Source organism: Squalius cephalus (assembly GCF_949319135.1).
Source record: "Squalius cephalus genome assembly, chromosome: 17".
NCBI classification, from domain to species: domain Eukaryota; kingdom Metazoa; phylum Chordata; class Actinopteri; order Cypriniformes; family Leuciscidae; genus Squalius; species Squalius cephalus.
Window position 1 is genome coordinate 7,392,079 of NC_137138.1, and position 24,340 is coordinate 7,416,418.

The following is a 24,340-nucleotide window of genomic DNA, read 5'->3' on the forward strand; positions in this document are numbered from 1 at the left end:
GTACTGACCACACGTTTTACAAGATAAGCTATTTGTCAATGACGATCTGGATCTGTGGCGCATCAGGATAGAATTGTTGCATTATTCCAAATAAATAGATTGAGATTTACAAATTAATGTAAAGAGATTCACAAAAATGTATCAAATTCACAAATAAATAGATTAAGATCCACAAATAAATATGCTGTGATTGGTCTGTGTAAATGGCTGTTATCTGACTGGCTTAAGTAGCGGTGGGTTGAGTCTACTTATTTGTGGATTTTTCTGCACGTCTTGATGCTAGAAATGTTTCAAAATCCACAAATGTGTGTTGGGATTCACAAATGCACAGAAAGCGATTCACAAATGCACAGAAAGCGATGCACAGAAAGCGATTCACAAATGCACAGGAAACGATTTACAAATGCACAGAAAACGATTCTCAAATGAATGCAAGGCAGGGTTGTGTTTGTGACATAAAACTGCATAAAAAAACATTTGTAATTTAAAAAAAAAATTAATTTGTGATTTTTTAAATAATTTTTGTGAAACTCTCAACATTTATTTGTGGATCTTAATCTATTTATTTGTGAATTGTATTCATTTTTGTGAATCTCTTTACATTTATTTGTGAATCTCAATTTATTAATTGGGAATAATGCAACAATTCTATCCCCATAGGTGCGCACCAAATCCTCCGCCATCGTCCTGTCAGTCATCTCTCCTTACTCTTGTCATGTGATCAGTGAAATCTGACTCCTGCTGCTCTGTGTTGCGATTCTGCAGCTCATGCTGTACGGAGCAGAGAAGACGCTTTCAGCTTATAATTATAGCGTCCGTTGTCCAACTGAACTAAATGGTGTTTAAAAAAAAGCAAAACGACAGTGGGGGCGGTGCCGCGGTGGGCAAGTCATGTAATCGGGCATTGCAACACCCAAAACACCCTTGAATCTTGCCTGTGAATTTTACACAGTCAAACACCACTTCAAGAAAATACCAAAAATCTACCATCTGTTCACACACACAGCACTCTCCTTCCATTTACCAAGATATCGTTTTTTTCTAAATCACAAAATAAATCCCTATGTTTTGAAGCAATTATAGACGGATATTCTATGAACTAGCACTGAAAACAGCAGGAAGAACAGACTGCTTGGAGAACGCAGGGGAAGGGCAGAGTAAATGTTCAAACAGCAGGGCTCCGTTCCAAACACCTCTGCAGTACCACGGGCACCAGGGCCCAGAGTCAGCCAGAGCATCTGAAGTTTCAGAAGAAGAAAACTTCTCCTCCTCCTCCTCCTCTCTACACTGCAGAACCGTTCAGGAGGTCTCCAGCACTCTTGTTCAGACCTATTGATAAATCACTTATATCATGCTGGACTGTTTTTTTACACGCAGCCTGAAGCTGAAGGCTTTACTGTAGACCATTACAGATGAGTTACTGCTGCCACGCTCTCCTTCTGTCCGACAGCTCAGATGGTTTCTGCTGCTACGCTCTGAACCAACCATCATCTAGCGCTCCTGATCTACAGGATATTATGGTTTTGCTGCGGGCTGCAGAAATTGCACAGCCTACACATGAATTATTAAAGATGATAAAAAGAACAGTGTTAAAGGGAATCCCAATTTGAGATTACGGTCTTTGCTTCTAAGTAAAATTGAGCGCAGCTATAAAACATTCATATTAGACGTTTACTGCACATCTTGTTTCAGAATTAATAGCAATATACCTGACCCAACAGATGAGTGCTTTTCTATGTGCTTTTGTAAAGAACATACAGATTAAAGAAGCTGTTCACCAACGAATAAAACAATTTTGTACTCCACTCACCTTCATGTCGTTCCAAACCCATGTGACTGACTTTCTTCTGTTGAACACAAAAGAAGATGTTTGCTAGAATGTTCACGCTGCTCATTTCCAATTAAACAGCATGTAATGTAAACGGATGCTGTCAAGCTTCAAATATCTAAAAAAATAACAACACGAGGGTGAAAAAATTGTGGCATAATTTTCATTTTTGGACGAACTATCTCTTTAAGGTTTAGCTTTAACATGACTGGTCTTAAACTGTCTTGATCAGTTCGCTGCTTAATACCACAATCCAAGCACAATCTATTTGATGTCTTATCTTCTAATATCTATTTGATGTAAAAAGTTGTTGTCATTTAAATTCTAGTCATAGTGTGTAGAGAGAAATAGCCAAAAAACCCATTTAAATTCCTGATGTTTATTAAATTAATCAACATAGACATTTGGCATTGCTTTTGATTGTTTGATTCATTAGCCCAAAATTGCTTTATAGAAAAGTATTATTTAGCACAGTTTTGTAATTAAAAAAGTGTCAGCTTTTATCAAGAGCCAGAAAGAAAGCTAGGTTGGAAACAAGTATTTAATTAACATGGTCAAGTTCACAGAGTTTACAGAGAACTAACAAGACCAAATGTTACATCAAACATGAAAAACAACCTCCCCGAGGACACTAATTTATAGATAAGTGTCTATTTGACAGTTCCAAGTCCGAGGCCGTGACACAAGGTCAGCTAAACATCGAGGGCGTTCTAATAGGCAATGCTGAATATTTTTATGCAAAACATCTTCCTACTATGTGCGGTGGATATGTTTCACATTAATCTGAAATAAGAACAAGCCAATGTGATTCAATTTGCATTGTTCATTGGCACACACACAGAGATATCTCAAGGCCAAACAAATTCAAGCCCAAAGCGATTTGTGCTGAAGTGACCTTCTGTTTCTATGGCTCTATCATTCATTCACTCCATCTCTTTTATGTCTGTCTCCATCTCCCCACACACAAAATGCAACCAGTGTTGTAAACGTGTTATCTGGGAGGCCATGTCCAGAAGATATTTAACTGTCATCAATTACTCACATTCGTGTTGCTCCAAACCTCTGGTTTCTTTCGTGGAGCACGTGAGCTGCTCACTTCCGTATTAACTGTTCCGAGTGTTGAGCTCTAAAAAATGAGAAAGAAACATCATAAAAGTAGTCAATTCCACTTGTGCACTAAATTTCAAGTCGGTCTGAATTTCTAAACTTGCCTAGTCACCATTCAATTTCATTGTATGGAAATTGGATGTTCTGTTACAAATAACTCTTTTTGTTTTCTACTGGAAACCGGAAATCATACAGGTGAGAGTGAATGATTGATGGCAGATCTGGTCCTTTAAGACCAGTACAGAAAGATCGGATCATTTCGGATCCACAAGCAAACCAAAATGTGTGTGTGTATGTGTAATAGACAGTGACAGGCCCGGAAAGAATATCTGCCCTAGATTCAGTGTTTTAGATGTTTTCTGTGTGATGTTTTATTAAAGTGAGGTTGGATATGCTGACAGAGACACAACTGGATGCCTGATACTCCCTGAATCTCTCTCTCTCTCTCTCTCTCTCTCTCTCTCTCTCTCTCTCTCTCTCTCTCTCTCTCTAAAAGGTCAGTCTGTGTAAAGTGCCATCCCTTTAACATATTCATGTTTTTATCCAAAATAGCAGTTTATTTTAGACTAAAAATCTGGTTTATTTATTAAACAACCGAGAATGTATATTTAAAAACTTTTAGGTGTATTTAAAAACTAAAAGACAAATAAGATAAGAATACTTTTTAAAGTGAACACAGTAAAAACTATCCTGAACTAGGCTATTCTCAGGACATTGGTGTCTGTGTATGTATGTATATATATATATATATATATATATATATATAATTAAATTATATATATAATTTTAAACTCAATTTGAATGCTTTCTTCTACATTGTTCAGCAATACTTATTTCATATCATGTTTTAAACAGCAGGTTCCTGTTGTGACAACTTACCCCTTATAGTTTGACTAAATGCCCAACTGCAGGGGGCATGAAGCTAACATACACACTGAACTGTATCTCTTTTCCAGGGAAAAGAGTTAAAAATAAATAAATAAAAATATAGAGAGAGAGAGAGAGAGAGAGAGAGAGAGAGAGAGAGAGAGAGAGAGAGAGAGAGAGAGAGAGAGATTACTTACTTGTACCCACACACGTAATACTACTACTACTACTACTACTAATAATAATAATAATAATAATATGATAGAAATAAATAAAACTACCCCTGAGAAATATTCACTAGAGTAAGAAGTGTGACAAACAGTCCAGGTCTCCTCTGCTTATTTATGTAATGTGATTATTTTTGGTATCAGGATTCGTGCACATCTAACAATGACGCGTTTTGCACTTCTTGTTGTGTCACGACTACTCACTGCCATGGCATGTCTAGGTCTGTGAACAATAGGTGTTAACCAAGCGATGCATGAGACTGCACACTGCTCGTCCTGTCATACTGCCAGATAGTAGTCGGTATTATTGCATCAAAGTTCCGCCGATCACAACACGGGGGCGCTAGAGTCATTCTAATGCAAACTGAGTTAATGCACTTGCGGCACTGGATGTGTAGGACGAGCGCATGGTGTGTCTCTCAATATAATTTATTTTCACTAACAATCTGTCTACGCATGTGCATGACAGATATTTACATATGTTTAAGACTACAATAAAGATATTACAACCACATATGCTCCATATGTTTCCCTTTATTTAATTGTTTAAGCTATATGAGAAATAGGCTATGTCTCTGATGTCTCGTGACACTTCTTTTCAGTTAGCCTACTATTTCTGAAAAACACTGATAAAATTGACTTTTACAGGGTGCTTTTTAAAATAACCCTTTAGCTGTGTGTTTAAATTTCAAACGTCTCAGTAACATGTGACGTTACAAAATAGACGCTCGCGAACAGAAGTAGCGTTTAAATATACCAGATTTAAATATACCACACATAAAAACATTAGGTGTTTTGTTTAAAAAAAGGGTTTTTTTTTTGTTTTGTTTTTAAGTTGATGCTTAACTATGCTTAAAGACAACTTTGGTGGCGCAAGAATGAAAAGAACCTCAAGACTGTGCCGCGAAAATATGTCTTTGTATAATTTGCAAACTGGTGACAGTTAAGGGTTATAATGGGAGGATAGTATAAGGGTGAGCGCCAGAGAAATGTGATCATTATTCACTCCCGTTGACCCGGAGTGGAGCGTGACATTGGGATGTTTCGTTTACAACCTTGTGCGCGTGGCTATGACAATATCGGGCCATTAACGCGATCCGGTGCCAAGTGCAAATCCCTGATGGCGCGTCTCGTGAGCACAGGGGCTTATATAGGAGCGCGTGGCGCCGCCTCCTTTCTCATCCACGGAGAGCGGTCGGCGTGTGCAGTTGTAATCCATCCATAGTAATTCACTTGCGTTGGGAAGGCGGACCAATAAGGGCGTGAACGCACACAAAAGAGGCTTGGATAACAGAAAAGACACCAGACGGGACCAGCGCGGAGAAGAGGGTCAAAACTGCTCGGTTTCCGTTACTTTAACCACACCGGACTCCTTTTAACCAACGGCATAAATCAAGATGAGCACCCTGAGACCGTCCGAACCGGGACCGTTAGAGGAGATGATGCGGATGATGGTGATGCACGAGGCGCTCACGGGCAGCGATGCTCGCCGTTACGGTTCCCGGGTGGCTTGTGTAGAATGAGAGTTTGGGTCAGTGCGCACAGAGATGTCGGTGCCTTTGCTGAAGATCGGTGTGGTGCTCAGCACCATGGCCATGATCACCAACTGGATGTCCCAGACTCTGCCATCACTGGTAGGGCTCAACACCACCAAGCTGACCGCGGCGCAGGGCGGCTATCCGGACCGGAGTATAGGAGTAAGTGTCGGGTTATTTTCCTTTCAAATGAAAATTCAAATGAAAAGTTCAGATATTAAGCAATTAACTCAACATGTGAAGAAAAACAAAAAAATCTATTCGCGCATACAGCAGCGCGAATCAACTCCGCGTTTTTTGTCGACATTTAAGGGGGCGTTCACACGGGGGCGTGATTCTTATGAATTCTGTAGTATTCTTTTATTTTAATTTTCGAATGGAGCGGGTCTTGTGCGTTCTTTCTCGTTTTCAGAAAGTGGCGTTCACAGACATGCTTGCTTGTGATACCCTGGAATTTCGAAAGCTTAGCTCATACATATTCAAATTTGTAATGTGGTCGTTTCGAATATGAGTGTTCTATTTCGCCCTATTAAACTTTTTTATTTGATTTTAATGAACAAAAACTGCTGAACCAAAGTTTTTTTTTGTTTTTTTTTTGCGATTGCACTAGAATGAGATGCAGTGCATTCAAAGAGTAGAGGTCTGAAAGCAAGCTTTAAAAAGTCAAACTTGACACAACGTCTTATCTGGGTCTTGTGTGAGAACGTTCTTGTGTTCAAAAACAGCATAGCTGAATTGAACAAAGTATATCACCAACATTTAAAAACGCAGTTGTGTAGTTCTTCTATAGTTCTGTCATTTGTACTTTTAATATGAACAAATATAACATGAAACGACTGCAAAGCGGTTATAATCAAAGTCTATTTGCAGTGTGGTAATATTCCATTAGTGCACCATTGGTTTGGAGATTTAGGACTCTCCAGACCCGCATCAGCGGATGTTCATCAATCCTCCATCTGTTCCTCACTCTCACCAGCTCCACACACACTGTGATCGGATCTGGATCTGTAACACAAGTTCAAGAATGGCACAGCTGAACGGGACAAGATCCCTTCACTCTAACAGCTGTCAGTCAAATACAACCATAAAACTGTGTGTGTGAATGAAACTGGTGTTTGTCTTCCTGGTAGTAGATGTAACCCTGCTGCATTCTGATTGGTGGGTGTGGATATGGGCGTGGTCTGATCTGATGTGGCATGAGCAGATGTGGTCTAGTGTAATCTTGTGTCAAGTGTTTGTAATGCAAATGAGTATGGGATTATAAATGAGACTATAACCTTTAGATGTTGTATTACTGGTAAAATCACTTTTCTCTTTCTCTCTCCTCTCTCACAGGTTTTACCCGCTAACCCAGAGGAGTCATGGCAGGTGTACAGCTCGGCTCAGGACAGCGAGGGCAGGTGTGTGTGTACGGTCGTTGCACCTCAGCAGACCATGTGCTCGAGAGACGCCCGCACCAAACAACTCCGCCAACTACTGGAGAAGGTGACCCCCCGACCCATAAAGCTCTACTGCATTGCCCTTGGGCATCACGTTACCTTTAATGCAAAGTTGTCACAAACACCGAATCTATGACAACCAGAGTTTTCCTCCAGAGATCAAAGTGACCTAGAGGCATGAGCCTAACGACTCATAGACTACAGTATCATTCACATACAAACACACAGAGTTAATGAGTTCCTCTGGAACACGGCCGGAGCAGAGGCAAACAGCCTTTCCTCAGAGAGACAATGATGCAACTCCTCCGACACATCAGATGATTAGCAGACGTGGAGTAGAGCTCGCTAGTTTTCTGAAGGTCACTAGATTCATTATTTATGGATGTTTTTAGAGTACTTACATTTAGACGTTTCTTGAAAACGAGATTATCATGATCTCAAACATGATTTTATTAAATGGTCCAAATAGCACCTTGTGTTAAATTATCTGGGGGAAAAAATGTTTTGAAAAAACATATGTATGTACACACATATATATTATATAAACACAAACTTTATTAGATTAGCGATTAGTCCATTTGACAGCTCTAATACATACACATACATGTATAATTTCAATTTTGATAATATATCTCTAGTAACTGTATGCTTGTGCGTGTGTGTGTGTGTTTTTAGGTGCAAAACATGACGCAATCAATCCAAGTATTGGACCAGCGGACCCAGAGGGACCTGCAGTACGTGGTGAAGATGGAAGATCAACTCCGTGGCCTGGAGACCAAATTCAGGCAGGTGGAAGAGAACCACAAACAAAACATCGCCAAGCAATACAAGGTAAACACACAATTAAATGCAAGCAATGCACATATTTCACATGAATCCACACATCAGCCCATATGGATACAGCACACACACACACACACACACTACAGACTGCATGCACACCTTAAATGCTTGTATGATTTTTGTGAAATGTGCAGACCTGTCTGACTCCATCCAAACAATTAGTGAACTTTTGTGCAAATGTAATATTTGCATTTTTTTGTAGATTCATTTGTACATTTACTATCATACAAATATAATAAAAGTTCAACTATAATTAAACAATAATAAAGGATCTGCACATTTCAGTTTCTATAATGTACCATAATCAAAACGTCCCGTGACACACACTTGAATCGTGACACATGCATGGACTGTAATATTGTTTGCACTCTGTAACACAAGCGTGCGTGTGCAAGTACATGAGCGTGTGCGTGTGTGACTGTGAGAGCACGTGAATGTGATAGATAGGTTAGCGAGTTAGCTCCCTGTGCTGAGTGTGTTGTTTCTTGCTTGCAGGGCTAACTATAAAGACATGATAGGAGAGCCAGAGGCCAGAAGAGGCAGGTCTAACCCACGATTGGCTGAAGTGGGCGTCAATCATGCTGTTTATGTCACGATTCTCATATTCTATACGACATTAGCTGTAAGAAACACTCCTCCCCCTCCCTTATCCAACCACCAATCAGATCTCCTCCTGCATGCTACTCTAAAGAATTGTTACGTTTTATTTATATGATCTACATTATTTAGTTTCATTGATATATTGCTATTATTATTATTATTATTATTATTACTACTACTACTACTATTACCATTATTATCTCATCTTTGCTAGTATTGCTTAAGTTTTTTTTATTATTATTCCTCTTATTATTTGTCACTATGAATCTTTGGTTTTTGAAGTAATATGCGTTTTTGAAGTAAGGAATTTAATCTTAACATCACATTGTTGTATGTGAGTTGTAATTTCAGCATGTGTCCCTTTCTGCTGTTGCATTCTAAACGATAACTAATAAAGTCTTTTCTCAATTGTTTACCGTGTTCAGAGCGCTTCATTTCGTCGATAAATGTTTGTAGATCTATCATTTTTATACGAATCTCAATAGTTTTACTGCAGCTCGGCCTCTGGTCTCTCACTGGCTCTACAAGCACACACGCACACATACGCATGTTTTATGGGGACTTTCCATAGACATAATGATTTTTATACTGTACAAACTGTATCTATTCTGTCCCCTAACCCTAACTCTATTCCTAAACCTATCCATCACAGAAAACGGTCTGCATTTTTACATTTTCAAAAAACATCACTTAGTATGATTTATAAGCTGTTTTCCTCACGAGGACCAAAAAATGTCCCCTCAAGGACAAGGATTTCGGATATTGCCATCTTTGTGGGGACATTTTGTCTTCATAACGTAGCACCAGGACCACACACGCTTCTAAAAATAAATATTTTTAATGGTTCATTGCTATAAGAACATTTTAAAAAGCTTAGAAGTTCTACAGATCAACATATTGGTTCAACTTTTTTTGAAGCACTAGTACATACACTACATGGCCAAAAGTATGTGGACATCTAGTTAAAGGATTTTAATCTACAACATCACTAATGTATATATAAAAAAAGCTTTTGAAAAGAGTATATTATGGAAATAATACACCTTTAAAGGAATATACTTAAGTGCGGACTGAATGTAATGAGTTTGGACACTGAATTACATGTTAATTGCAATTAAATGAAAAATGTAAATGTAAATTTAAACCCAAACCCAAAGTACATCTTTATATGTAATTTCATAATTATTTCTATAGTATTTGAAATGTGCTTAAATAATTCTGCCGAATGTACTGTCAAGCACTGGTAAACTAAAAGATACTTTAATGAAATTTCCATTGAATCTTGTAAGTCATGTATTTAAATATATTTGTAATTATTGCACATTTGTTATGAGGAAATTGCAATTTTGTACATTAAAAAAAAATCACCTTAAGAGTAATATCAAAAAACACGTTATCAGTAATCAAGTACTTTACATGTGCTTTCGTATGCAACACATCAAAACAAGTGCTTCTTTAAAGCGCAACAAAAGACTATTAAAACAAATTTAAAAAAGTAAAACTTTTGACAGCATTACAAAGTTCAAAGTGTGTTAAGAAACATCTGCAATATCTGCATATCTTAAAAAAATATATTATTTTCAAATTTGAAGCACACTTCTTTTTCACAAGCATCTATAGAAGAAGGGGTCCGTTTTTGCTCTAGCGAGATTCAATTTTTTTTATTAATCTAGTTGTCTGACATGGACGAAACTTGCATGTCACCTGCACAAAGAAGATCTTTCGCGTTCATCCAACAGTACCTGACCTCACTGATGCTCAGGAGCAAATCACCGCATCCACATCCCAGAATCTAGAAAAACCTTCCCGGAGGATTGACTCAAAGCTGTTATTCAAGCAAAAGAATAACTAACTCATTATAAATGCTAATGGTTCTGAAATGAAAACACATATTGATGTGGTGTGTAGGTGTCCATATACTTTGGGGCATATATAGTGTAAAAAAAATCATTTGCTGTAAACATTTACTTTTAAGAGTTTCCAGATGAACGAACACACAGATTGATGAACACACCTTCACGTACAACACTGTTCAACATCAAGACAGTTGAAACCAGTGTAGACAGCAAGGGTTCAGACAGGCTTCACAGTGTACAAGCAAGCCAGACTTTCCAACTTTCCCACATTACGTATTTGCAGGCCATAAAGGCAAAAATGGCGGAGCTGCGTCCGCTAATCCCCGTGCTGGAGGAGTACAAGGCTGACGCCCGGCTGGTCCAGCAGTTTAAGGAGGAGGTGCAGAACTTGACGGCCAGCCTCGGCCTCCTCCAGCAGGAGATGGGAGCCTACGACTACGACGACCTGCACTCCCGCGTGGTTAGCCTGGAGGAGCGGCTACGCGCATGCATGCAGAAGCTCGGTAAGACACACATACACAAACTAATGTTTTCTCAACATGGTTTAAGCAAGCAGGACATGATCCTGAATTAACATTGTTTATTCGTTCTGGAATTCCGAGTGTAAACAATAAGCTAAATCAACAACATTTATGGCATAATGTTGATCATCACAAAATACTTTAATTTAACCCCCATAACCAAAACGGGGGTGGGAGCTCAAAATAGGGTGTGGCTTCCTCCTATTGACTGACAGACAGACCCATCCCATAAAAAAAAAAAAAAACACAGTTCAGTGCAAACTCCGCCCCATAGCGATTCTAAAGATTGAATTGGTCATGTCATTCAAAGTGCTGATTTCCAACAGAATGCTACAACAAATGCAAACATACCCTACACCATAACCTTAAAGGGGAACTATGCAGTTTTTTGAATGGTTATATGACTTTTTTCGGGTTGAATGGTGGTCTTCTCGCACCACCCTAGCGCCTGTGAGCGGAAAACCACCCTTGCAACTTTGGGCCGGCGGGCCGTATTGCGTGATATCAGGTCTCGTGATATAACAAATTGCTTTATGGCACTGCACACATACACTATTTAAACATTTATATGCAAGCCTTCTGTGTATCATACACCTCAGTGGACATGGCTCCGTACGTTCGCCGGCTTCTTTGAAAACAAATGCATATGACCAGAGTTAGAAGATGGGAGGGGGGCGAGTCGCCAACGAGTTTTGACGACAGTGTTGTCAAATATCTATTCCGAAGCTGTAGGGGGAGCTCTATAGAGAAACCTGCGAGCAAAAAGTGAAGAGAAATTGCCAAAACTGCATAGCGCTGCTTTAACCAATGAAACTGACTGCAGGGTAGGATTTACGCTGAATAGCATGCTAAGGAAAATGGCAGTTCAGGAGATAAGCTGTTAATAAGAATATGAAATGAGATCGCCGAGCCGGTCCATCTGTAATTCCCCAACCAGAACTTAACAGACAATGGGATCTTTTTAATCGCACCCAGCATCACTGCCCTTTTCTACCCTGCGAATCTTGAGCCCCGGGACACCCACGTCACTTAGAACAAAGCTATAGAGTAAAAAGCTTTGGGGGTGTTGATATATTGCATGTTCAGATATTCATACTACAAAATATTCTGAGGACCATGAAAGTTTTTTGAAAATGATCAAAAATGCTGGCAGTGACTGGCCAAAAAAAGAAAGAAAAAAACACTGGCAGTAAAAGAGTTACACCAAAGAAATCTCATGATAATTCATAACTTTTCTTATATTTGACAAATTTGTGGTTAATTTGTATCATCTCATTTGTACGTGTTTACGGGTGATGTTTATGTTTAAGGGTGAACCTTCATGCATACTTTGTTTTTGATGATTCAAAAATCATCATCACATTCATACCACCATACCACCAAATTACCACCTTGTGAAATGGTTGTTTTCTCATGAGACCAGGTAAAAATACTCAATATTAATTGTTAATATATATATTAATATTTCAATATTATAGCCACAAGATGTAAACTTTAGACATGTTGACATGATTTTAGTTGGAAAAAAAATCGCTGACTAACCATTTCTGTGTAAAGTTAAATCCAATTTTACATGACAACACAACAACTGTAAAACATTGGGATTTTTTTTTATTTGTTCGTCTAACGTTTTTAGAATGTTACTACTTGTTTTAGAATGTTCAAACGTTCAAAACTAACGGCACCACATAATGTTTGTAGAGTGATAAAACGGAATGTTCCCTTAACATTTGTATAACCAAAAAAAAAAAAAAAAAAAAAACACATTTGGAACATTCAGAAATAACGTTTCATAACTTAATGTTAATGTTAGCCAAACATTCTTAGAAAACATTTTTGTCTCTTACTGTATGTCAGCTATTCTCTCATTTGAGTCAGAGACATAGCGGATACTTAAATGAAGCACAACCGAGAACTCTCTTGACAAGTCTCTTGAGCTATTAAAGAGTGAAGTTATGCATTCACCATCACAGCTTCCACTTCCCAGCACCCACACACATCGGCATCTTTTCTCTGGTGTGTATCGTCTTTCTCTCTTCTTCGCGCCGAGTTTCTGGAGGAGAAATCTGGGCCAGTTTCACTGTATGATCAATATGGCTTTAAAACAACTCTGATTTATTTCTCTGTTTCACGCACACTTGAGCTTCATCCATGTGTATCGCTTCTGATGAATATAAAACCTTTACAGGGAAACCAAAGGAATTTCACATTTTCCCATGTAAAATTTCATCCTACACGTGACATGAACGAACTTGTATTCGGTAGAGGAGAAGATGCATTACTGTTACTTTAAAGGGATAGTTCACCCAAAAATGAAAATTCTGTCATCATTTACTCACCCTCAAGTTGTTTCAAACCTGTAAGAATTTATTTTTTCTGCTGAACACAAAAGAAGATATTTTGAAAAATGTCTGTAACCAAACAGTTGATGGACCCCATTGACTTCCATAGTAGGAAAAAACTTCCTATGGAAGTCAATGGGGTCCATCAACTGTTTGGTTACAGACATTTTTCTAAATATCTTCTTTTGTGTTCAGCAGAAAAAAGAAATTCTTACAGGTTTGAAACAACTTGAGGGTGAGTAAATGATGACAGAATTTTCATTTTTGGGTGAACTATCCCTTTAAGTGAACGCAATCACTAACATTTACATCAGAAATGTATAAATCTAGTTCACTTCTGATTTCACTTGTTCAAATATAAATCCTCAAATGCCATTTTGATGCAATCCCGTGAGATTAATCAAAAACACATGAATTTATAAAACACTCTCACATGTGCTCACATGTGAAATGCATGTGTTTTCTATTTGACAAACATGAATCAAAAATCATGCACATTGTTTAAGAAGATTGCGTAAGACGATTCTGCAGTTGGAGTGAATCAGGGCTTTATTCTAAAGATAGTAGCGTAATAATGTAGGCCTGTGTGTCCCTCTAGACAACAGATTACAGCTCAGTGTGTTAATCTCAAGCATGTGTGTGTGTGTTGAATGGGAGAGGCTGAGCAGGAAAATACAGCATGGTTAATACACTGCACTATCAACATCACAGGATGTCAAACACCATAATGTTTGACATTTATCTTACGTTTTACATGTACATTATTCTCTCTCTGTCACAGAAACAAAAAACATGTATTCATAAATTATCTATGAAGGTATACATTCACCAGCTCAACCACTTTGTGTTACTGTATGTCAACATGAACAGCAAAAAAGACTATTAGCTTTCTTAATACACCGATTTTATTGTGAGCAACTAAACGTTGTAAGTCATTCTAAAGCAAGTTTGTCTTTATAATCTTTCACACAGATTTACATGGGTTGGGATTGCCATTTCATGTTGACTTAAAGAAATAAAGCACTGAGGTGAAAGAGAAGTAGAGAAACACAAGCGAATGTTTCTCTCACTCTTCGCCGTGAAAGATCATAATGAAGCTCGGTGTGACTCAATTAAAGTCATTTAACCAGAACCTTCACTTCAAGATATAAGATTACCACAGTAATTATGACTGTATCAGACTCATCATAACATCACTAAACTCATTAAACATGTGTGTGACTGTAGGCTTCTGGTTAGAAAGTGTGTGTGAGCGTGAGTGTATGCGTGCAATTAAACGTGTGTGTTGTGTGTATTGCAGCTTGTGGTAAGCTGACCGGCATTAGTGATGCAAACACTATTAAAACATCCGGGTCTCGGTTCGGATCCTGGATGACGGACCCCCTCGCTCCTGAAGGAGACACTAGGGTGAGTACAAACGATTATGGCTACATGTATTGAGTTACTTTTGCCTTTCTATCAGCTGAACCAGTCTGGCCACATCAACAAGGCATTTTCACACACCGAACTGCCGCTCACTGGTTATTTTCTCTTTTTCGGATCATTCTCTGTAAACTCTAGAAATCCCAGTAGATCAGCAGTTTCTGAAATACTCAGACCAGCTCGTCTGTCACCAACAACCATGCCACGTTCAAAGTCATTCCCATTCTGATGCTCAGTTTGAACTTCAGCAGATCATCTTCATCATGTCTACATGCCTAAATACATTGAGTTGCTGCCATGTGATTGGCTGATTACATATTTGTGTTAACGAGCGGTTGAGCCGGTGGAACCAATAAAGTGGCTGAGTGTATAATAGTCCAGTCATTTTAAGCCAAAATGGGGGTCAACCTTGAACAAATTGCAACAGAAGCAAACTCAACTGATTTTATATCCTCAATATGTCCTGAGTAAGGAAAAAAAAAGCCCCGAAGAATCCCATTAGGGGAAAGTTTCGAAAAAGACCCAAATATAGCCTATTCATACGCCTATTCATTCTTTTTCTTACGTGAATAGGGTAAAATATTTAACCTTTAGATATCACCATGAAAATTACTGAGTTGATTACTTACATCAAGACAAACAAAAAATGTATTACAAGTTTTTTTTTTTTTATTGTTTGTTAACACGGACAAACGGTGCATCATCTAATTACAGATGTGCTAATTTGCATAAATACCACAACAGATCTAAACATTGGGTATAGCCAGGTGAAAATGTCTTGTTGAATCTTGTTGATATATAACAGTAAAATGTTAAGGTCTGAATGGAACCAATTTCATGGTGATATCTAAAGGTTACATTTTTTACCCTATTCACGTAAGAAAAAGAATGAATAGGCATATGAATAGGCTATATTTGGGTCTTTTCGAAACTTTCCCCTAATGGGATTCTTTGGGGCTTTTTTTTCCTTACTCAGGACATATTGAGGATACAAAATCAGTTGAGTTTGCTTCTGTTGCAATTTGTTCAACCTTTTTTCATAAAATGACTTGACTATAAAGAAAGAAAGATAGGCTATAAATGTCTCATTTTCCTATGGGAAAAGTTGAACTGAAACATTTGCATGTATATTTTGCATTTCTCAGGATTTGGTAATGAATACAAGTGTAACTTCCTTCTATAGGACATACAGGATTCGTTTCTGATATGCTTTAGAATGCAGATGGTGGAGGATATCTGGTTAATGCCTGCAGTAAAAACCCACGAGCTGCAGCTGCAGGCAAACGCTTTATAACCATGTTGCTTTAGAACCATCAAGAAAAAACACAGAAAAACAAACCTCAAGGCCGAGCCGTCATACACAAATGCAAATACACACCGCTTGAGGAAAAACTCGCGTCCTATTTCCGTATGCACAGAAAGAAGTTCAATGAAATGAAATTCTTCACCCTTATGCATTTGCAGAAAATACTTCATCTAAATATTTAGTCCATCATCAGGATCACTAAAAAGTCTTTCATTCGAATTCAGCTTCAACAAATTAAATCTAAAAATATATTTGAATAAAGACAAAACACTTCTTTTTACTGTATATAGTAAAATTATATATATATGGGAATGAAAGAATAAAAAAAGAACCACTTCATTCCAAGTATTCATTTACTAGTCGGATATCTGTGGAGTTGAAGCCAGGTCACTGACACTCACAGCGGCACAAGGGGAAGATAAGCGAGGCCAAATAATTTCCCACTCATCCAGACATGAAGTGCTCCGGCGGGGCTCGTAATGGAGGGCGCAGGGGGGCTTCTGATAACGGGTGGAGGTTAAAACACTGCAGACTGTGCTGGAGGAATGAGGGCAGCTGGAAATGAGCCTGAGATGTTCCTGATGATGGCCTGTGCGCCGATTCCAAGCCTAATCGTTTCTCAGGCATTTGTGAAAGTGTGAAAATGTGAAAATCGTGTTTGGTGATGTTGTGTGGCTCATGCAAGCCTTCGATTGGCATTGCAGAAGTGTGCTATCATTTTTTACCTGTTTAGCTATCGGGTTACATGGCATTGTGTTTAAAGATCTGGGCCGGTTACAAATGTTAAATGAGCTCCCGTGGCCAGAAACGTAACCCCAGGTTGCAAGAGACTGTTCCTGTAATAAATATCCTGCAAGCGGTTTTACATTAAAGTGTGGGCTAAATGACAAATTGGCAATTAGCAGTTGGCATCCCAGAGCTATATGCTGCATATGCTTTAACTGGTGCGTTTATAAGAAGTTTCTCAGCAAATAGCTTTGCCAGTTCTCGATGAGAAGTTCAAAATCACTAGTCATTAGTTTCACAAGCATCTCTTTTGTTTCAATTAGAGCCAAATGACATCCAGCTCTCCCTCTCTGGATGTAATGGGTGGAGCTGCACCTCTGTGGACTTAATGGGCGGGGCTTGACCTAATTATGTTCAGGGATAGGGTTATAGTAGGGTTAGGGTGTGGCTAGACCTTCAAGCTCCACCCATTGGCTCTGCAGTGAGCACTGCAGCCTCTCTTTTATTTAGCCATTAATCACATTGAAACAAAATCTGGATAGCTGGATGGTGAATACAGAGTTCATGCTAAAACAAGCAACTAAAAAATGAATAGAATTACATCTATGATGTGAACAAAACATATTCAGTGTTCACATACTATTAGTTTAATGTCTAGATCTTCAGAATTTCAATTTACTATTATTGCTATAGAGCCGACAATGAAATGTATTACTATTTTGTATAAATGCATTAAAAACAAAACACAAACTAAAATATTTATTTGATATATGCTACCAGTGCATTTAGGCAATAAATCTACAGAATGAACATTTTTATTCATTTTGAGACTCGCAAAAGATTGTGTTCGAAAATTATTATTGTTTTTAAAAGATTAACAACAGTAATCTAAATGTTAAAACAGGGGAAAAGAGTATATACAATTAAATATCCAATATCACCTGAATAAAAAACTGGTACCAGAAATTATTGTACTTAAATGAATTTGCTTTATATAATAACAATTTAATGACTATTTGTAATTTAACTTTTCAACTTTATTCTCAAAGGCCATTTTATATTATGAATATAGCCAAGTCAAATTTATTTGTATAGTGCTTTTCAGAAAATACATATTGTTTCAAAGCAGCTTTAAAGAAAATTGTGGTTAATGTTTATAATATTTTAATGTCTTATAGTTGCATTTAGCAGATTAGAGCTGCACTGTAAAAAATTATTGATGCGAAAAGTTGTACAAATGAGGAAATACATGTTGGCTCAACATAATGGTTGTGTCAAAAAAGAAAAAATATGTTTGGTCAATGATTGCATGATTTCCATGACTGTACTACAAAATGTTCATCAAGAGAAAATAAATAATTGTGTTCACAGAACTTTTAACGTTGCACAAAAAATATTATGTTGGCCGAGCAAGAGGGAACAGCGTCAATCGTCTGAGCATGCGCAAAGAAGCGCGACGAAACTTTTTTCACAGACGCCATTTTCTTTGACTCACGATGCAAGGCATACGAGGAGGGAAAACACAGATATTTAGTGTTTTATCGCATTTATATATGCATTTTATAACATTATATTGTTTTATTACAATATGTATGTGCTGTAAATGGCTAAATCGTTCTCAGAAAGGCATTTTCGTTGACGCGCGATGCGGAGCAGACCAGGGTGAGGTTGCTTTTAAACAGAGAAACGACGAAAGTAAGTGTTTTATCTAATTTACAATATGTATTTTATAACATATTGATTTATAGAGAAATTTAAATGCTCAGTCTGTGCACATGCTTAAACGAGCTGAAACCTTTCTCAAAGGCGACATCTTTGACTCAATACGGAGCTGACGACGAGAAGGTTTGCTTGTAACGTTAACAGGGAAAACACCGAAAGTAAGTGTTTTTAACCTAATTTACAACATGTATTTCATGGCATTATATTGTTTTATAACGATATTTATGTGATGTGTGCGCCTAAACCTTTGTCACAGACTAACGTTAGGCCCTGCATCTTTGACTCGTGACGCAGTGCAGACACGGAGTTTGCTTTTAACGGTGAAAACACAGAGTAAGTGTTTTAACTCATTTACAATATGTATTTTATAATGTTATTTTGTTTTATGACAATATTTGTGATGTGCAAATATCATAATGTATTTATCCTCAAACCATATTTTACTTTCGTTTGCCAGCACACCTAACTTATCTTAACTGAAACCTAACGTTAACTGAAAAACAAATTTTCTTAGAATGTGTAAGTAATTCTTTAAGATTAAATGTTTATGAAAATGTATTTATCAGATTCAATTTTGGTTGATGTTTGGATATGCTTTCATGTTTAAATGTATTTGCTATTTGTGTTTGCTAGGAGCATTTCCATGCTGCACCAAGTGGTTAAGGCTAACCAGGCTTGGTCTTTAAAGGCTGTGCAGACTAGAACCTGGTGAGGGTCAGATTTTACAGATAACATTTGAGATAATCATGTGCATAAACATTTAAAAAAAGCTTTGTTGCTATTTGGTATAACTAGATTTTTTTGTGTTTCATAAGTCATTTTGAATTTGTCCAGTCAAATTACTTTACAAAAGTTACTTTTCCTTTTCCTTAAATAAAATTAGTTTTCAAACCAATTGTTTTCATGATTTGACAGGTAGATGTTGTCTTGCTTTTTTAATTTTAGACTCAACTGATTGGGAAATCTCTGCCCATCACCTGCCTCCAACATCACAAAGCCACAAGAAGGGAACAAAGATTCTTCCGTCAGCTGACTATTTAGTGAGATTTCTTAAGGTGCGTGTCTAAATTTATTCCTAAAGGGTTAGTTCACCTACAAATGGAAATTATGTCATTACTTACCCTCATCTCGTTCCAAACATGTAAGACTTTCTTTCATCTTTACAACACAAATGAGGATATTTTTAATGAAATCTGAGAGCTTCCTGTCCCTCCATTGACAGTCTACGCAAATACCACGTTCAAGCCCCATAAAGGTGTAAAGGTACATCATTAAAGTACTCCATGCGACTCCAGTGGTTTAACATACATTTTATTAAACTACGCGAGTGCTGTGTTTGCAGCAACAAAACATTTACCACTTAATTTAGAAAATATAAATTTCCAACATGCGTTCATGAGAACATTACGAGTTGTGCATGTTGTTGATGCGAAAGCAGATGTTGTTAAGTGAGCGTGCATCGAAGATTAATAATTAGTACATAAAGTTAAGTTTTTTGTTGTTGTTTTTTTGTGCAAACAAAGCACTCTTGTTGCTTCATAAAAAAAAAATTGAGGTTAAACCACTTGAGTCACATGATTACTTATGATTTCCTTTATACCTTTCTGTGGCTTTGGAAGTGATAGTTGAATAGGCTGTCGATGAAGGGACAGAAATTTTAAAATATCATCATTAAGTGTTCCAAAGATGAGCAAAACTCTTACTGGTTTGGAACAACATAAGGGTGAATAATTAATGACAGAATTTATATTTTTGGATGAATTAAGTCTTTAATTTACTTGGAAATCAGTAAATTCAAGTCTTAATCTAACCAAAATAGTTTATTGTTTGAGTCACGAAAGTCTAAGATGATTGAACTTTTTCCACCATAAACTTGCTGTATTTATAAAACACAAATATTAATTGTAAATGGTCTGGTTTTGTGTTGTCTACTCTAGGGAACCAGCACTACAGGATTTTTCGAGAAAGTTGGATCTGCACAGCCTTTCCTTCTCTGTGAAACAACTATGCACTGAACTTTACTGTTAGCAATTGGACACAACTGATCCACTCGTATCCTGCAACTGTTTTTCATCTGTTGAATGTTGTTGCTGTACTGTTGCAAAGTCGAAGGTATTGACTCAACTTCACTGACACAGGACTTACATTCACTGACATGTACAGGACTTGAAGTATTACAGAGATAACAGACCATTTGATGAGCAGCTTTCACATAATTCTGATGGCAGAAATGTCTATATTTTGCCTTCATTTATTTTAAAAGTTAACCTATGATGTAAAGGGACTTGTTTGTTAATAAAAACTAGTTTGTTAAAACAACTGTTTGCATTTTGCCTTTATTTTTAACATTACAATGAACAGAATTCTACTATGATCCCAGACTAAGGTTACATTTTAACTTTCTGGATTGTTTTGATGTGCATTCATTGTTATCAATAGGTTAAATGCTTTGCTTTTATTTCTGAAAAGATTCCTTTTGTCAAAAAGCACATCTCATAAATACAAACTCAATTTGAGTCAAATTTAACACTCCTGAAATGTATATATGACTCCCTCCATTTTGGAGTTAAAATAACACTTTTGAAAGTGTGAAATATGCACATTACTAACGGAATACATTTTAACACTGTAAGTGTAAGTTTCGAGTTTCATTTTGTAAAGCAGATATTTGTTTTTACAGTACAGCTATTGACTAAGAGTGATATGCCATGCTATTTTATTAGCATGACAGACAAGTTCATATGGATTTAAATAAATACATAAAATGTACTTTATCAGAGCATAGTGTGTTATTTATTTGAAATAACGAAAAATAGATTTTTTGACCAACATTAATGAAAAATAGACTTTTTGGCCAACATGAAATATTTAATTAATACAACATTTTATTTCAATTTGAGTCTGCTTGTTGGCCCAACAAGCTATGTTTAGTCAACAGAAAATATTTAATTGACACAACATTCTATTTCAAGCTCAGTCTACATGCAGGGGTAGTCAGCACAACACAAAGAAGTTGGTTTCTGCAACTTAAATTGGGCCAACTAAAAATTTTAGGTGCAACGGGTCACTAGAAATTTTTATGTTGGAGAGGCATATTTTTTTTTACAGTGTGGTGTAGTTATAGTTAGCTATAGTTTACATTTACAAGCAATCATTCATTTGAAATTTGTTATATATTACCCAAAGCAAGTATAATGTATGTATGCAGGACAGTAAAGCTTGACAAACTTATACATCCAATTTCATATAAAGAGCTCCTGTGTCATGCAGCAACCTTTAGCTGCGACTGTATTCACATAAGAGTTTAGTTCTCATAAAGTAGTGCTTTAATAGTGCCAATTGTGGAAGGAAAACACATCTGATACTGTCTGACATTTTGCAAAGAATTATAATGGTACAGCAGACTGGAAAACACAAAATAATAACAAATAGTCTAATATAAAACTACATAAGCAAATAAAAAAATAGCTCATTGCAAAAGCTCATACCAGATCTTTGATTTAGAAACAACACGTATTCACCCAAGAATACACAATTACAAACCCAAAATGCCATTAAAGTGATGCTTTGCACAAGCTAGTTCCTCCGAAACCCATAAACGCAATTATAAATCAGGCTAGTGAATATATAACCTTCCTTCACACCCACAGACCCGGTTTTAGTGCTCCCTCCCTCCCCCTCTTGTTCTGTTTTTCTCACACTTTTTGGTTGGAGGCTCTTGTTCTCAAAGATTGATGAGACCGTAGGCTGTATGTGTGAGACAGACAGAGCGTGTAGAGAGAGAACCGTGTGTGTGTGTGTGTGGGAGTGAACAATAAGCAATATTTCAGAGCAGTTTTCTGACTCTTCAAAGATAAAAAGCTTTGGCACAGCACTGTGTTGCTGTCAGAGATATCAAGCAGAGATGGATCAGCATTCAATGTCTGCATGAGCACTGAGTTAAAGCCCGAACAAACACCCTGTGGCCGACCAGTATGGTCCAATTTTAATGCTGCACTCCATATTACTATTTGTCATATCCACCTTTTGACCATAAAGGTATTCTGTGGCTCGATACTCAAAAGCTGATATATAGAGAAGCAATGCCACTAGACGCTTTACAAATCCACAAAAAGTGTCCTGGCATCACATGTTCAGCAATACTAACATTTACTCTGCAAATACACTATTACCATCAGAGAGGATTATTTACCATGTTTTACAAATTTGTTTGTTTTTATTAACATTAAATGTATATATATTTTAGAGATGCACTGATATATCGGACAATAATCGGTATCATCCTGAATGATTGGTTATCGGTATCAGGGGAGAAATTTATCAGTGCATCTCTAATAGGGTTGGGAATCGAAAATTGATTCTGTGAAAATCAGATCAGGTCAGGAATCGGTTACTTGTTATAAAATTCTTATCGATTCTTTTGTGTGCATTCAAGCGCAAGAACTGCACACTCATCCAAAGTGTGCGCACAGAAAAGGGGATTTTAAAGTGATTTTAAACCATTCAAGCACAAGAAAGAAACATTGCTTTCTTCTTTTTGCACTTGAATGAACAAAAGTATGTCAAAATATCCTCGTAAACACAGTCGGTTATGTCTTAAGTGAACATAAACAGTTGAGAAAGAAGATATGTGTAACAGTATATTTGATCTGTGCAGCTCTTAAAGTGACAGCAGCCTAATATTCCTATCATAACGTTACTCAAACAAAAGACAAAGAGAATATTCACTCGCTATTCTTGACTGAATAACTTTTGTAACCATATTTGTAATGTATATTTTATTCATAAAGTGCAGCGTTTCTGTACCTGAATACCTGAAAAACTTGAAACACTGTTTATTTCAATAGTATCTTCTGATATTGCTATTTATTTATTAGTTCTTTTTTAATTACTGAGTGTTTACTTATCTTCAATAATGCCTTAAATGTATATTAGTTAGGAAAGTTGTTTTTGCTATGGTATTTTTTAACCATAGGCAAAAGTTCCTTGTGTAAGTGTTCTTTAGCCTGTTGATTTTTGTTCATGGTATTCAGCTACAATGAAATGTTTTGCAATAAAACTTTTTTTTTTAAGTAAAAGGGTTTTTTTTTTACCTTATTGGAATCGAAATTAGGAATTGATGCACAGAATCGGAATCGCCAAAATTCAAAGGATACCCGACCTTATTAACTATTAACAGTAAGCGAGTTAGTAAATTTATTTATATAGCAGCACTTATAAATTCAGAAAACCTGACCGTATTGATGAACAGAAATAACTAATAATATTCCTTGTGTTGCTCACCCATTGCCAACTACATCCAAACCTAAAGTTTTACATGGAAAACTGCGCAGAACCTAGCCTAAAAATCTGTTTACAAGTTCTGTTGGGCTCGGAGCGGTAAAGAGACCTCTGATTCTAGTTCAGAGCTGGCAGAGCATTTTATACCTGTAAAAAATATGTTTTATGGTGTTATTTTGGTGTTAGACAAAGGATGAACGTCCTCAGCTGATTCTTGGCACTTCTTTGCACTCTTATGTCTATCTTGGGGGTTTATAATCGCCACTTCTGCCTAGGACTCGCTAACAGAGAGTATGTTCTTTGTAAAGCTTTGGAACAGTTTATATTGTGAAAAATGTTGTTAAAACAATAAAATCTACTCAAATGTTCCTAATGCAGTAATACGGTTAACAACTGTGGCTGGATTTCAAAAGAAAGGGTTTGCAGTATGTTCCAACATGCAGAAGAGAGTGTGTATGTTGATTTATACAGTAGATGTTGTTGACTGCCTCGTGCCTCCTATAGAGAGCATACAGACGTCCCGCTGGGCCACGAGGCTCTGGAATATTCCATAAGCGTGACTGCTCCCTTTCTATTCGCTCACCGAGAGACAGAAGCCCCAGTCATGCTGGGAATTCTCCACGGAGAGTCGGCTTTTATCCGGAATGATCTGGAATTATCCCCATAGGGTTCGTAATGCCTGGCACACAGCAACTTCCTGGCTGTCAATTTTCACCGCC

General features: G+C 37.1%; 1 protein-coding gene and 1 long non-coding RNA gene across 5 annotated transcripts in view; both read left to right on the plus strand.

Annotated features, from left to right (window-relative positions):
* The window catches only part of olfm1b (olfactomedin 1b), a 34,068-nt gene that overhangs the window by 5,456 nt on the left and 4,272 nt on the right, over positions 1-24,340 (plus strand). The window contains exons 1-5 of one of the 3 annotated variants that reach the window (XM_079846772.1): positions 5,048-5,726; positions 6,900-7,049; positions 7,679-7,834; positions 10,586-10,805; positions 14,466-14,572. In XM_079846772.1, the coding sequence (XP_079702898.1) occupies positions 5,577-5,726; positions 6,900-7,049; positions 7,679-7,834; positions 10,586-10,805; positions 14,466-14,572 (783 nt within the window). In that variant the 5' untranslated portion in view covers positions 5,048-5,576. Of the gene's footprint in view, positions 1-5,047; positions 5,727-6,899; positions 7,050-7,678; positions 7,835-8,341; positions 8,860-10,585; positions 10,806-14,465; positions 14,573-24,340 lie in introns of those variants that run through there. The other 2 variants (XM_079846773.1, XM_079846774.1) reach the window with 2 other exon arrangements.
* LOC307144415 lies at positions 16,452-20,747 on the plus strand. 2 transcript variants are annotated; one of them, XR_013818739.1, is made up of 6 exons: positions 16,929-18,314; positions 18,426-18,499; positions 18,598-18,674; positions 18,975-19,049; positions 19,287-19,396; positions 20,279-20,747. It is a non-coding gene; the product is annotated as an uncharacterized lncRNA (long non-coding RNA). The 2 variants fall into 2 exon arrangements; XR_013818738.1 differs by having other exon boundaries at positions 16,452-18,499.